Genomic DNA, 15,856 nt, shown 5'->3' on the forward strand with positions numbered 1-15,856 from the left:
ATGCATTAAATGACGCATTAAGGAATCATTTCTCCAAGTGCTTGATTATTCTGCTGAAATATCTTCACCAAACCCGGGCTCTCAAGGAAGAGGGGTGTGTTCACTTAACTTCCTGTTTCAGTTTTTCTTATTGTTCTTATACTATATATGAAAAGATTTATCGTATATCTCAAAGATTAACGTCTCTTCCTATAAAACAATGTTATTTGTTCGATCAGGCTTCTCTCCGTTCTGCTTCCAATTTCTCGCATCCCAGCCTTCTGAAGTCCGCACTAAGCATTGTGATTCCCGGACTTCTAGCCGCTGGCTGCACTGACGTGTATTCGGAAAAGCAATTCCAAATTCTGTAAAATATCTTCCGGCAGTGACGCGACCCGAACGCCGGCAGTGAGTTGTCAGGCCCAGGTCACTCCTGTAATGCGTAACCGAACCGGGTTCCGGCTCGCTCTGATTGCATCACTCCTGCACCCTGTAAGTAACGCCCTCGCCGGCTTTCGCTTCCCTATCTCGTTGTCCCAGAAGTCCCCGCACTTCCGCTGTACGGCTGGCCCTTCGCCAAGATGGCCGCGCCCGTAGGCTATCACCGAGAGGCGCCGCCATCGCAGTTGCCGGACCCGCTAAGGCCCCTCTCCGGGTAGTCGTCATGTCGGTCTCCAGCGGCTACCGGATTCTGACAAAGCCAGAGTCCGTGGACCGGAGGAGAAGTGCGGGAACGATCAAAGAGGCCGGGCGACCACTGGAGATGGCTGTGTCCGAGCCCGAGGCCAGCGCCGCGGTGAGGGCTGTGATGAGGCAGGGTGTTTTGGCGGTCAGAGATGGTCTAATTGCGGGGCAGTGACTGGAGTAGTCTGTGACGATAGGTGATTTGGCAATTGGTGAAATCGATGCTAAAGGGTCTCTTGGGAGGTCAGTGTTCTGAGTTATCTGTGGAGTTAGTGATTTGGCTTTAGGATATCAGTATTCTGAGGGATCTGCAGAGACAATGATGGGGAGGCGTCTCTGGCAGTCACTGAATGTCAGAGTTTGGAAGGGGATCAGAAATGGGGACTTTGTGATGTGTCAGAGATAGGGAAGGACTGTGGGAGTTGGCGGTTTGGGGTGTCTATGGGAGCCAGCGATTATGGGTGCCTATGGTGGTTACAGCCTGGATTATCAAAGATGGTCAGTGTTGGGATTTGGGAAATTAAGTGACTGGGAGCATCTGGGAGCATCAGGGATTGGGGCTTGGGAGTCAGTGACGGTGATGTTTGTGCAAGTTTGATTAGCAGTATCTTTGATGGTCAGTGGGTAATGGAGGAATCAGGGGGCCCGTGAGGGGGGAATATGACTGTTGGAGTTTGGGGAGTCAATGTTGAGGTGTCTCTGGGGATGGTAGATGATTTGTATGCCATTTGGGGAGAAAAGGTAATTGGGGATGAATGCAAGTCAATGATTAGGTGATGTCTAGCAGTAATAACTGTGCTTTGAGTAATGAGGTGATTAGTAGGAATTAATGATTAAGGACCCTCTATGATTCTGTGACTAGAAGCCTAAGGGGTCAGGAGTTTGAGGGGATTGCTGGGTTTAATAATTGAGGGTTCTTTAGTGGTCAGTGATTGGAGGTCTGTGGAGGTTAATGATTGTTCTGTGGAGAGTGATAGTTGGGAACTTGTAGAGATCCATAATTGGGAGGAGTTTGTGAAGGTTAGTAATGGGGAGTATTTGGGTGTCAGTGATTGAAAACTTACAGGAACAGTAGGAACAGACAGACTGTAAGATGAGCACTTATTTTATGCCAGGGAGTGTTTTTGATTTTGTTTGTTGTTGTTGTTTTGCAGTCTCTGCTTTATCCTCAAAACCAGGGAATGTTTTAAATGCTGGAGAGATGCCAGGAAACAGAACCAGAATCCCTCCCTCAATGACTTACATTCTAGAAATATGAAAGATATGATAAAATATAAACAAATAAAATTATTCCAGACACTAATAAGTGCTGAAGTAAGTAAAAGAGAATGATGTGGTAGAGCGTGATTGAGGGTAGGGAGTGCATGACTTTAGCCAGGTTAGTCATGGAAAGCTTTCCTTAGGAAATGACAGTTGGCTTGAGGCATAAATCATCACAAGGAGGCAGCCATGTAGAGATCTGAAGAAAGAGTGTTCCAGGAAGAAAATAAACATCAACTGCAAAGGACCTGAGGTAGGAGTGAACTTGGTGTGCTTAAAAAAGGGAAGGAAGATTAGTGCTGTAGGAGCACAGTCAGAGGAAAAGTAAAAAGGTGTGAATCATAGTGGTAGGAAGGTATCAGATAATGTACGATTTTATTGGCTAGTGTAAGGATTTAGATTTTATTCTAGATGCAGTGAGAAGCCATTGAGTTTAAGCAGGGGAGTAATCTGTTCTGATTGATACCTTGAAAAGATCACCATGGCTACCTCATGGAAGATGGACTGCAGAGGGGCAAGAGTAGGTAGGTATAGGGAGGTCAGTTAGGAACTTTTTGCAATAGTAAAAGACAAGAGATTATGGTGATTTAGAATAGAGTTGTAGCAGCAAAATGAAATCAAATTCAGAATACATTTGGAGATAAGCAATATAACTTACTAATATATTGATATATGGAGTATGAGGGAAGAGAAGAATCGAGATTTACGTCTAGACTTTTAACCTGAAGAACTGGATGGATGGTGAATCCATTTTCTGAATGGGAAGGGTTATGGTGGAAAAGACTAGATTTGGTGGATGGAAATGGGATCTGGGGTGATGTCAATGGCTCTATTTTGGCCATGTCAAAATGCTCATTGCATATCTACCTAAAGATATAGGGTAGCCACTATATATATGAATCTGGAACTTAGGAAAGGTGTGAGCTAGGGAGCCATTTTTGAATTGCATCACAATGAAGATGATATTTAAAGCCTTAGGATTGGCTCATGTCACCTAGGAAGCGAAGACAGATAGGGAAGAGAAGAGAGCCAGGGACAGAGGCCTGGGTCACTCTGACATTTAAAAGTCTGGTAGAAGACAAAAAACAAGAGAGAATAAGGGGTGCCCATTGAAGTAAGAGGAAAACTGTGCAAGTGGATGTCAAAGTAGCATAGAGAAGAAAGCCTTTCAAGACAATAGGAGTAATCAATTGTGATATACACTTTTGAGTCCCAAAGCAGGACTAGAGATAATTTGATTTTGCCAGTATGCAGCTCAATGGTTATTTTGATTGATTAGAGCTCGTTTATTGGAGTTAAGGGGATAACATCCTGTTAGAGTGAGTTGAAAGAATGAGAGGTAATGAAGTGGAAACAGCAAGTATAGGCAACACTTATGAGGAGTTTTGCTGGTACAGGAAGCAGAGAAATAGACATTGTAAAGGATATGAAATCAAGAGCGGGTTTCTTCAGATGAATGATATTAAGGCAACTCTGTGTGTCAATGGCAATGATCCAAGTAAAAGGGAGAAATAGATGTTACAAAAGAGAAAGAGGTACTTGCAGGGGTGAAGTCGTTGGGAAGGCAGTTGGGGATGGGATTGAGAGCACAAATGGAGAAACTGGCCTTAGGTGAGAGAAGGAAGACTTTCCATTTTGACAGAAGAGAAGGTATATTATATATGAGTTTGGAAACAGGTTGGTGGAATTGGTGGTAACAAGGCAAGGTAATTCTTGTCCATTTGGATTTATTTTCTCTTGAAAGCATGAAGCAAATTCATCAGCCGAGAGTGGGAAAGGGGTAGATGTTGGAGTTTTCAGAGTTAAAAAGGAGAATGTTCAAAATAATCATCTAGGAAAAAGGAAATGTGCATTTTCTAGGGTTAGGTAGGACTACTGACAGTATTAGATGCCCATTTGGCGTATGTGTTATAAATTTGAAGTTAGTCCACTCAGCACAGATTGATTTTTCTCTTGCAATGTTCAGTTGCAAGGTTGCAGGCAGAGATTAAGAGGAGAGTTGGATTTAACCAAGGTTGAGGCTTTGATAGGTAAATACAGCAGAGGAGAAGAGGAGAAAGGAAGTTAAAACTTTATAGTTTTCAATTGATTGTGTATAGTGTTAGAACAAGGAATCTGAACAAGAAAGAAAGGCTAGGTAAGGGTGGAAGATTGTGAAAAAGTGATTAGGATCAGAGGGCTCAATGAGTTTGGAGAATTATTGGAGTGAAAGTACTAGAACAAGTAGCAGGATAGGAAATAATGGTCAGAGGGTGGAATGTCTTAGAGATTTTTGGAGGTGTTATAGTGATGGCAAGGTGTAAGTGCAGATGATTTATGAATAGGTGGCTGAATTTGAGTGGAAGAAAAGATTGTTGACCTCATGAAAATGAGAGGCAAGGGTGTTGAATGGCTCTTCCACATTGATACAGAGGTAGTGCAGCATGATGGCAGGGATTTAGCTGGTGCTAAAGTTTTCAGTGAATGGGGTGGGATGACTGCAGACCAGAGTTAACATAGAAGTCAAAAACTGCTATCCTGGCCCGGCGCGGTGGCTCAAGCCTGTAATCCCAGCACTTTGGGAGGCCGAGACGGGCGGATCACGAGGTCAGGAGATCGAGATCATCCTGGCTGACCCGGTGAAACCCCGTCTCTACAAAAAATACAAAAAACTAGCCGGGCGAGGTGGCGGGCGCCTGTAGTCCCAGCTACTCGGGAGGCTGAGGCAGGAGAATGGTGTAAACCCGGGAGGCGGAGCTTGCAGTGAGCTGAGATCCGGCCACTGCACTCCAGCCCGGGGGACAGAGCAAGACTCCGTCTCAGGGAAAAAAACAAAAAACAAACAAACAAACACAAACAAACAAACAAACAAAAAACCTGCTATCCTTAGACAGGCCTGCTTGCAAGGTTTGCTTTTTGCTGGCATCTGGGAAATTAGATTTCAGGAAGGATCCCACCATTCCCAGAACTGGTTAAGAGTAGTTCCCAGTGCTTAAAGAATATATACAATGTGGTTTATGCTGAACACCTGCTTTCTTCTGGGAGTCTGGAATTTTTGTAGATGCAGGCAGAGTGCCTACATGATGAGCCCCCAGTGAAACCCTTGGGCAGTACTGGTCTCTAATGAGCTTCCCTAGTAAACAACATTTCATACATGTTATTATAACTCACTCTAATATAACTCAATATTAGAATTAAGCATGTTCTATATGACTTCACTGGGAGGGGACTCATGGATGCTGGTGCCTGGTGTCCTCTGGACTTTATCCCATGCTGATTAACTGACTTTGCTTTGTATACTTTTGCTACAATAAATAATAGCTGTGAGTACAATTATATACTGAGTCACGTGAGTCCTCCTAGGAAATCACTGGACCCAGGAGGGTTAATAGATGAAAATCTGGTGATACTATAAATAAGCTATGAATTTTGAAGGAAGAATGAGAAATGGTTGAAAGTAATCATTTACGGCATCTTTAGAACCTGAGGTACGTGGGTCATGGCGGGGAGGGGAGTGGTGCAGGAAAGATAGCTTCCACTCCTCTGAGGCTCCTGTAAGGAAGCAGGATCCTCAAGAGACAGGTAGATTTCAGGTAAAGCATGTAAATGAAGGGAGTGGCTAAAGAGGCTGAGGGAGGAGTGGAATTTGCTGGCAGTAATTAGAGTTTCTATAAAGGCCACTGCTTGAGAATTCTATTGGTGTCAGTGATTGGGGATTGATAAGATGAGGGATTTGGGGTAATGGGAGATAGATTACCATGTGTCCTGTGGGTATCACTGGTTGAGGGACTTGTGAGAATATGTGATTGGAGTGTCTGTGGGGGCAAGTGATTGCTACTGTTTGGGAGGTTTGCTTTACCCAGTCATTTTGGAGCTATAGGCCCAGTAATGAGGCAAGGCTGTCTGTATCAGCTCAGTGATTGGAAGGCCAGTGACAATCAATGATGGGAGATTATTGGTAGTCAGTGACTAGAGGTCTGTGGGGTTAAATTGATGACTTTTGCAGGTAATTGAATGGTGGTCTGGCCAGGCACAGTGACTGACATCTGTAATCTCAGCACTTTGGGAAGCTGAGGTGGGAGGATTGCCTGAGCCCAGGAGTTTGAGCCCAACCTGGGCAACATAGCGAGAACCTGTCTCCACAAAAAATTTTAAAAATCAGTCAGGCATGGGTGGTGCATGCTTATAGTCTCAGCCACTTGGTAGGCTGAGGTGGGAGAATTGCTGGAGCCCAGGAATTCAAGGTGTCAGTGAGCTATGATTACGTTATTGCATTTCAGCCTGGGCAACAGAGTGAGACTTTATCCCCAAAAATAAAAAGAAGGAAAAAAAAAGGTTGGTTGTCTGTGAGGATAAGGGATTATCTTTAAACATTAGACAAACATGTTTGAATGTGTATTTATTAGTATCAAAATTCTCCAATAGCTGTGCCATCCTCCTTTTACCTGCCTAATAAGAGGACTTTAACATACTTTAATTTCTTCCCTACCCCCACCCCCCTAGTTAGGGTTCTGCCTGTTTTTTTTCATATCATACCTCTTGATTTTAAGGATACTTTCATAACAGTTGTACAAGCACATTATCAAGTTATTTAGATTTAACTAGACATTTTACTGGTTGTATTAATCATAGCTCTCTCTTGTATATTAAGTCTTTCCCAATTTTGAAATCTTTATTCTGATCCATTTTTTCTTCTTTTAAAAATCATTCATTCTCTTTTTCTGCTTCTTTTCCACTTTCTCTTCCCCTTCCCCTTTCCTCTATTTCTCCCCAACTTTCTGCTTCATTTCTAAAGAACATTGGTAGTCTACTTTCTGCATTCTTATATGCCTAAAATATCTTACTTTTGCCGCCAAACATAAATGAGTTTTTTTTTTTTTTTTTGAGCTGGAGTTTCTGTTGCCCAGGCTGGAGAGCAATGGCTTGATCTTGGCTCACTGCAACCTCCACCTTCTGGGTTCAAGCAATTCTCCTGCCTCTGCCTCCCAAGTAGCTGGAGTTACAGGTGCCTGCCACCACGCCTGGCTCATTTTTGTATTTTTAATAGAGACCATGTTGGCCAGGCTAATCTCAAACTCCTGACCTCACATGATCCATCTGCCTTGGCCTCCCAAATTGTTGGGATTACAGGTGTGAGCCACTGCGCCCAGCCCATAAATGATTTTTTTGACTGGTTATAAAAAAGGTCTCAATTCTTCTACCTCAGAACTCTATAAACTGTAAATACTGCTCAATAGCCTTTTAACATCCCCTGTTATAGAAGATAAGACAAAGATTGATTCTGTTCCTTTTTTCTTTTTTCTTTCTTTCTTTCTTTCTTTTTTTTTTTTTTGGCTATTTATCTTTCTCTCCGATATGCACATGATTCTATCCTCTTGAATAAATAAATTCACAATAGGGACATTTCTGTTTGTCACGACAGGGTCTCACTCTCTCAGCCAGGCTGGAGTGCAGTGGTGTGATCTCAGCTCCCTGTAGCCTTGACCTCCTGGGCTCAGGTGATCCTCCTGCCTCAGCCTCCAGAGTAGCTGGGACTACAGGCATGCACCACCATACCCAGCTAAGTTTTGTATATTTTGGTAGAGATGGAGTTTTGCCATGTTGCCCAGGCTGGTCTCAAACTCCTGAGCTTATGCAATCCTCCTGCCTCAGCCTCCCAAACTGCTGGGATTACAGGCATGAGCCACTGTGCCCAGCTCAGTAGGGACATTTCTTAATATGGTTTTTGTTTTTCAAAATAATGAAAAATTGAGTAGAGAAAAATTGAGTTCAAAATAATGAAAAATTGAGTAGGCTATAATATCACGATCAACAGTGCGTAGTCGAGGTAAGAACAAATTATTATCTTGTCCAAATCACTCACCAAATGTGGATAACATTAGCGTGAATAGGAATATGCTATCACAGGTATCAGTAACATTCAAACATGTGACTATGACCTTTACCCAGAAGGAATGGAAGCAACTGGATCCTGCTCAGAGGAACGTGTATCATGATGTGATGCTGGAGAACTACAGCAACCAAGCCTCAATGGGTAAGAACAATTCCTTTGTAATTCAAAATGTGTCCACTGTGATACCTTCTCTCTGGAGTCCTTGATAAGTTCGGCCTTCATTTTTGTAGGTCAAAGGGCTTTCTTCCCTTTTACGTACTAGGCAAGATATTTGTGCCCAAGGCTCCAAAATGGAAGGTCTGTTCAGTTGACCTGGCATTCACATTGTGAAACTCCAGAAGCCATGTATTCTTTAGGCCCTGAAGTACAAATGCTGGGGCTTCATTTCTGGGATGGTTGTTCTAACACTCAGTTTCTGCTATTTCTCATGAGCAGGGTATAAAGCTCCCAAACCAGACTTGATCTCCAAGTTGGAAAAAGGAGAAGCACCATGGTTGGGGAAGGGAAAAAGACCCAGTCAAGGTTGTCCAAGTAAAATAGCAAGATCCAAGCAAAAAGAAACTGATGGAAGTAAGTTGTAACTTTGAAATTTTTCAAAGAATAATTTATTCTGAAATTCTTAAAGATCCTAGACCCGTCTTTCTTAACTAGAAAATAGCAGTAGAAAAAAATCAGGATTTCCTGAGGAAATAATATTTCAAACTACAAAGATTCTGTAACCTGAGAGATTCTAATATCTCTTCCTTTTGCGAATTTATTCACACGAGAGGTTCTATGTGAGATTCACTATGGTAGTGAGCTAGTGTTAAATACGGGAGTTTGGTTATATCACCTCTATCAGTCAGTTTCCACTCAGTTTTGCTCCATGAAGGAATGAGCCCTTGCAATCTTAGTTACTTACAATAAGAAAAATTAGTTTCTTGCTCAAGCCACAGCTGTATTCCATATTATCTTTATTTGCGGACCTATGCTGAAAGAGCATTCTCCATTTGGCAAATTCTGGTCTCATGACAGAGGGAAAAAAAGGGTGAGTGGAACCACATGGTAACTCTGACAGTTACTGCTTGAAAGTTGTAGATATCCCTTTCAGCTCACATTTTGTTGGTCAAAGCAGGCCATCTGGCCACTCCTGAGTTCAACATGGTAGGAATATATAATCCTTCCACTGGGAAGAGTGCTATAATTCAAAAGGCTATGCATTTGGGAGGGGCTGGGAGGTATAATCTTGCCACAGGAAAAAATAATACTATCTTTCACACCACTCAGGTTGTGGTAGGATAAAAGGTGAAAATCAGGGCTCTGAAACTTGGTACCAGGCCCTCAGATGCCTAACTGACCCTTCCATTGCTCAATCTTCAGAAGGAGCGGTGACCCTCTTAGCTGTTCTCAATCCCACTCCTGCTTACCTTATATAAATCAGTGCTTTTAAAAAAAAGCATCCTCCCTTTTCCTAATAGCCTCAGCTTTTCTCCTTTTCTCCTTTACTCAAGACCCTAGGTGTCAATTTTTCTCCTATGTATTCGGACATTCTTAGATCTGCCCTGTTTCCAAATCTCTTGGCGTGATGCTCCTGTCCTGAGTTATTTCTGTTTCTCTCCTTTCACTATGAAATTCTCTAGACCCATGATCTATAGCACATCATCATTTCCATTTTCTCCTTAACCCCTGCAGTCAAATCCCACAGAATTCATGCCTCTAACTAAATTTCTGACTTTAAGGTCACCACTGCTTACTTTTCAGTGCATACTTTAATCGTTTTTGTTAGCCTGAAGTTCTCACTCACCCAGTTTGAATTGTACAACTTGAATCAGATCTTATACGCTAAGTGCTTCTTTATCATTTACTCGCTAGCTTCTCTTTCTTCTCATTTTGCTGAGGTGTCCCTAAGGTTTTGTCTTCTACTATCTGTTCTTTTTAAAAACTGTATCGATTATTCATTGTGCAGATAAAAGCTATTTATTCTACACTCGTGACTTCCAAATGGACATCTCCAATTCCTTTGTCTTACACTCATATTTGACCTACTTACACAACAGCTTATTCTTAGGATGTCAGAAATGGAAAGCTTTGTCTTTCTCTCTAAATTAGAGGTTCTTTTCAACTTCCCTGTTTTTATCAGAGTGTACTCTGATTATAGGACTGTCTTCCATAGAGTTACTATCCTGTCTTCAGTTTCTGCTTTTCTTTTTCTCTCAATGTTCAATGTCATCACACAAATCAGGCTCATATTATCTCATACTTAAATTTTTCCAATTCTTAGATAAATTTGCTAAATCAGTTTTTTTCCTAATTCTTTCTCTTTTTTTCATAGAGACAGGGTCTTGCTACGTTGCCCAGGCTGGTCTTGAATGCCTGGTCTCAAGCAATTCTCCCTTCTCATCTTCCCAGTGTTGGGATTACAGGTGTGAGCCACCATGCCCAGCTTTAATTGATCTTAGATGTTACCACCAAACATGAAAATAGTCAGTTATTATTTATGTTACCATAGTCCCCAAATTATTAATAGCAGACTATCTGCTATGTCTTTTAAGATTCTTTTGACCCTCAATTGTCCAAGACTGTATGAATTCCCTGAGAGGAACCAGTCTTTAAAATGACAAATGAAGAGACTCAATGGAGTTTCTGATTCATCCATTAATAGCTCCAGTTTTGGCTATCCTTACTTTTCTTGTTGACACTTTACAGCTAAAAAACAATCCTAAGTCATTTAATACATCTTTATCATTGCTACAATGACTCTCTTTTGGTTCAGGTTCTTATATACTACTTAGGAGGCTCTTCAAAGAGGGGCTGTTCTATTCTCTCCAATAATTTGCTGGGCCAAGTGAGTTCCATATTTGTTTCTGAAGTTACAGTTGTTTTAGCTTGGCATTTATGTTTTAGTTACTGTCTCAGATTCAAGAAAAACTTCCAGCCTTAGTCAATTGCTCTTCCATATCCAACTCTTCTCTGGTATTACCATATTACTATACCAATTTGCTTGTTCAAATTCTCCTCCTTTCCTTCATGGTGATATTTTCTTGTAGTACCTTACGTCTTTTCCTGCTGACAGATACCAGTTGGGACCAGCTCAATTTATCATTGTAAAGGTTCTTGTAATATTACATGTCAAGGGGAAAGTTTTCAGTTTTGATTCCTTTCTTTCCAGAAGGAAATTTTTCCTCCATGTTTTCCATCATCCTTGGGCATTGAAAGACACAGCCTTGTCATGGTACCTAAAAGTTTGTTATTCTCTCTGCATCACTTAAAATTTCCTAAATGAAAAAGCAGCCAGCAACTGCACTTCTCTAGACTCCCTAACATACATATATGTCTACATATATATTTTTTTTTTTCATTTTTCAAAACTGATCTTCTGCTCCATGGGAATTAATCTCTTTAATGTCCTTTATAAAAGTAATAATATTTCCTTTCCATCCATTCAGATACCATAACTCCTTTCGGTTTGAGTCCAGTTTTCACTTTCTCAGTGTAATGTTCCTTTACCATCAAGGTGGCTATTCACTTCCTGCCTCTTTCTTTCTGAAGTCATGGGGATTTTTATATCTGCTTCTCTCTAAGACTGTTTAATTCTCACTCTGAAGCTTTTTCTGCTTTTCCATGCATATAGCATGTAGCTGAAAAAGGACACCCCTAAATGGCGGCCTCAGCTCTTAAGATTATAGGTTTTTATACATGTAGTATCCATAGCTAGCTAACAGAAGTCTATAAATTTCAATTTCTGGTTCTTAGGCAAAAGAATATTATTGCACTACCCAGTGTTTACCACTGCCCAATCTATTGTTTTTAGCCAGAATTCGGCTTATGTAGTATAAACATAGCAGCCCACAGTTTTCAGTGTGGGTAATGGTCTCAGAGAAGGGAAGCAGGGATTAAGAAGACATCTCAGATGTGTAAGTGTTTAATGTATGGCAGAAAGAATGTGAGTAACCACTTAGAGCTAGGAATAAACTTAAAATTTGTAATTGACAATTAGAATGACCTGAAAAGAACAAATATACATTCCATAGCAAACTATTGGAAAACAAAACAAACTTGGATGCACCCTATAAATCAGATTGAGTAAAGTTTGTTTGCTAAGCTAATTACTATGAATTTTATCATTTGATGAAAGCATCAGGTAATGTAGAGAAACTAGGGATTTTTAAAGTACAAGAATATCATTTTGGGGGTCATTTCAGTGGTAGCAATGGAAAGGAAAAGATATGTCAGCAGGAAAAGATCTAAGCACTACAAGAAAAATTCACCATGAGTAGTAGAAAGTGGATAACCTTTCTTATTTATTTTCTCAGCCACTTATCGGCTCGTCAATACTTCTTGGTGGACTCACTTTATTTTTCTTTTCTGGCTCTTTTGGATATAATAACAAAAGTTTACATTAGCTAGCTTCGGTACATACAGGAATATGCGATAAGGACATGAGTATATCCCTTACAAGCTAAGGGCAAGATAGTTCAGCCAGTCCTCACCAGGGGCTAGAAATAGGAACTAGGAAGGAACTAGGAAGCCATTGGGAATTGAAATTGTGCAAATGATCTCTTTAAAGACACAGTTCTTATGTCTCTGCTTCTCTGTGTGTGGATGTTTCATTCTTTAACCTGATGAGCTTTCTGTTTACATAGAGAAAATATGGGTTACTAGTGCCTGCTTTATATAATTTCTAAATTTAAGTACCAAGTGGAGACTAACTGGAGTCAAATTTGTTAGAAGAAAGAATCTTGTTGAACATCTTGGTTTGAGTCAGATTTGTCTCCAACTGTGCCCATGGAGAATTGGGGTAATACAGTATAGGCTGCAGCAGCAATATACTATGGCCAGCTTGGGAATTACCAGAACTGGGCAGCTTGGGCTTACGAGAAACCTCAAAAAAGTATCAGCTACAATCATAAGCTCTTTTTACTCCATCTATTCTCTGTTCACTTCTCCTTGTGTTTATTTCATCTTCTTTCCCAGGTTGCACACTCATATTTTTAGGCAGCAAAACCTTTTAAAAATCACTATTGTCACTTTTCCCACCTCTTTTTACCACAACATCTTCTCCCTCAAGTCCATTCACCCTAGTTGTTTCATTTACATTGCTATACTAGCCTGAATAAAAATTTAACCCTACAACAGGTCATTTCTTTACAAGTTTTATTCCAAAATATAAGAGTACAAAGATTCACAAGAATATCTCACTGAATTCCATTTTAGAAGTCCAGCAAGATGATGACGAGCTTGAAAATAACCAGAAATCTCAAAACAAACTCCTCAGGGAAGTTGTAGTCAAAAAGAAAACTCAAACTAAGGAGAATGGCAGTGACTGTGGTTCACTGGGGAAAAAAAATAATTTGCATACAAAACATATTCCTTCAAAGAAAAGGCTTCTTAAATTTGAGTCACATGGAAAAATTTTGAAACAGAATTTAGATTTACCTGATCACTCAAGAAACTGTGTAAAAAGGAAATCTGATGCAGCTAAAGAACACAAGAAGTCATTCAACCACAGCTTATCTGATACAAGGAAAGGCAAAAAGCAAACTGGAAAGAAACATGAGAAATTATCCAACCATAGCTCATCTGATAAGTGTAACAAAACTGGCAAAAAACATGACAAATTATGCTGTCATAGCTCATCCCATATTAAACAGGACAAAATTCAAACTAGAGAGAAACATAAGAAATCATCCAGCCTTAGCTCATCTACTAAGCATGAAAAACCTCAAGCTTGTATGAAACCCTATGAATGTAATCAATGTGGGAAGGTTCTCAGCCATAAACAAGGACTCATTGACCATCAGAGAATTCATACTGGGGAGAAACCATATGAATGTAGTGAATGTGGGATAGCCTTTAGCCAAAAGTCACACCTTGTTGTACATCAGAGAACTCACACCGGAGAAAAACCATATGAATGTATTGAGTGTGGCAAAGCCCATGGTCATAAACATGCACTCACTGACCATCTAAGAATTCATACTGGAGAAAAGCCCTATGAATGTGCTGAATGTGGGAAAACCTTCAGACACAGCTCAAACCTTATTCAACATGTGAGATCTCACACAGGTGAAAAGCCATATGAATGTAAGGAATGTGGGAAGTCTTTTAGGTATAACTCATCTCTTACAGAACATGTGAGAACACATACAGGTGAAATACCATATGAATGCAATGAATGTGGAAAAGCCTTTAAGTATAGCTCATCCCTTACTAAACACATGAGAATTCATACAGGTGAGAAACCCTTTGAATGTAATGAATGTGGGAAAGCTTTCAGCAAGAAGTCACACCTCATTATACATCAAAGAACTCATACTAAGGAGAAACCTTATAAATGTAATGAGTGTGGAAAAGCCTTTGGACATAGCTCATCTCTTACTTACCATATGAGAACTCATACAGGTGAAAGTCCCTTTGAATGTAATCAATGTGGGAAAGCCTTTAAACAAATTGAAGGCCTTACTCAGCATCAGAGAGTTCATACTGGAGAGAAACCGTATGAGTGTAATGAATGTGGGAAAGCCTTCAGCCAAAAGTCTCACCTCATTGTACATCAGAGAACTCATACTGGGGAGAAACCTTATGAATGTAATGAATGTGAAAAAGCCTTTAATGCAAAGTCACAGCTTGTTATACATCAGCGATCCCACACTGGAGAGAAACCCTATGAATGTAATGAATGTGGGAAAACTTTCAAACAAAATGCATCCCTAACCAAACATGTGAAAACTCATTCAAAAGCGAAATCTCACGAGTGATGTTAATGTGGCAAATTTGTTAACTAAATTTAAAATTTTGTTGAACCTTGGAAATATACTGAATTTAAAGAGTGTTAGAAAGCCTTTAGCAAGATATCACACCTTGTTATACATGAGAAACTTTGAAAATGGATCTTCATATAGAATCAGTGGATGGAAACAAGGGTTTAAACTTGATACAAAACCTTTTATAAAAAATATTGTTTTAACAATACTCAATTATTATAAATGATCTACATGTTCAGACTGAAATTGAAAGCTTAAAACTTGTGAATAATTTGAATATTCAAAGCAATGGAGAAACAAGTTATATATGCTGACAGTTCCTGTGTTTCTTCTTGTTTTGTACTTAAGCACCATATATTATAGTTGAATTTGCATATCTGTTTATTGCCTTATGTAAATGAGTGTGGCCATTTGTATAAGCCTCTTTGATATTTTCACCCAGCTCTTTCTTAATGTCTGTGTTGGCTTCTGCATCAGCAGAAATCTTTTTGAAAGAGTTGTTATATATGTAAAAAGTGTTAACAGGAAAACAAGAGAAAATAAAGCAGCTGAGGATATAAATGTGCTGGTAGGGAGTGATATTCAAGATATACTGTGAAGTGTAAAAAAGCAGGTTGCTGAACCATGTATATATTATATTCCCCTTTGTGTACAAAAGGGTATGTTTGTTTAACCTCTGTCTCTTATCTTTGTATGTGTATATATCTTAGTATGCATATATACATGTATTTGTATGTGAATAGACTTTGAAAAAAATACAGAATAAACTTCATGGTGGTTGCCATTGGGCACAGGAGTATAGCATTGGGTTCTAGGATAGGAGCAAGACTTCCTTCTATATTTGGATTTTTAAATCATGCACATGTATTTTTATAATTAAAATATTTTAATATGCACAAATCAACATTATTTAAGGTTGTCACTGAACCCCTCCACAATGTTGTTTGACAGAGTTAAAATCTTTGTATGATTATTCATGAATGATGATGAATCAAAAGTATATAGTATGAAACGATGTTGAATTCATAAAGACTTTTCCTATCAAACACACGTTCTTTCATTAACATAGTGAATTATAACAGCACTATGTTTCTACATTTGCCATTTTTTCAGACTGATGATGAATTGTGATTGCAGGTGAATGAAAGTGATTTTCTGAATAATCACCCCGTTTTATCTCATATTCAAAGAACTAACATACAAACACCTCAATCAGGGAATGCAAATGAAACAAATGTCACCCCTCCCTGTTCTTGCTCAATATTGGGCATTATTTACTGGATCACTGTACTCTTTCTGAGTGAACCCAGAGTTGGCC

The 15,856-nt window shown here is 39.8% G+C and overlaps 1 protein-coding gene across 3 annotated transcripts; it reads left to right on the forward strand.

Moving 5' to 3' along the window:
- The first annotated feature begins 546 nt into the window (after positions 1-546).
- ZFP37 (ZFP37 zinc finger protein) lies at positions 547-15,395 on the forward strand. Of its 3 annotated transcripts, none has more exons than XM_025359833.1 (4): positions 547-775; positions 7,810-7,936; positions 8,231-8,365; positions 12,989-15,395. In XM_025359833.1, the coding sequence occupies exons 1-4, from the start codon at positions 644-646 to the stop codon at positions 14,530-14,532; spliced, it is 1,938 nt and encodes a 645-aa protein (XP_025215618.1). In that variant the 5' UTR covers positions 547-643; the 3' UTR covers positions 14,533-15,395. The 3 variants fall into 3 exon arrangements, with proteins under 3 accessions (XP_025215618.1, XP_025215619.1, XP_025215621.1); XM_025359834.1 differs by having other exon boundaries at positions 7,852-7,936; XM_025359836.1 differs by having other exon boundaries at positions 7,855-7,936.
- Positions 15,396-15,856: the final 461 nt, after the last annotated feature.

The sequence above is a fragment of the Theropithecus gelada genome, chromosome 15 (genome assembly GCF_003255815.1).
Source record: "Theropithecus gelada isolate Dixy chromosome 15, Tgel_1.0, whole genome shotgun sequence".
Classification (NCBI taxonomy): Eukaryota; Metazoa; Chordata; class Mammalia; order Primates; family Cercopithecidae; genus Theropithecus; species Theropithecus gelada.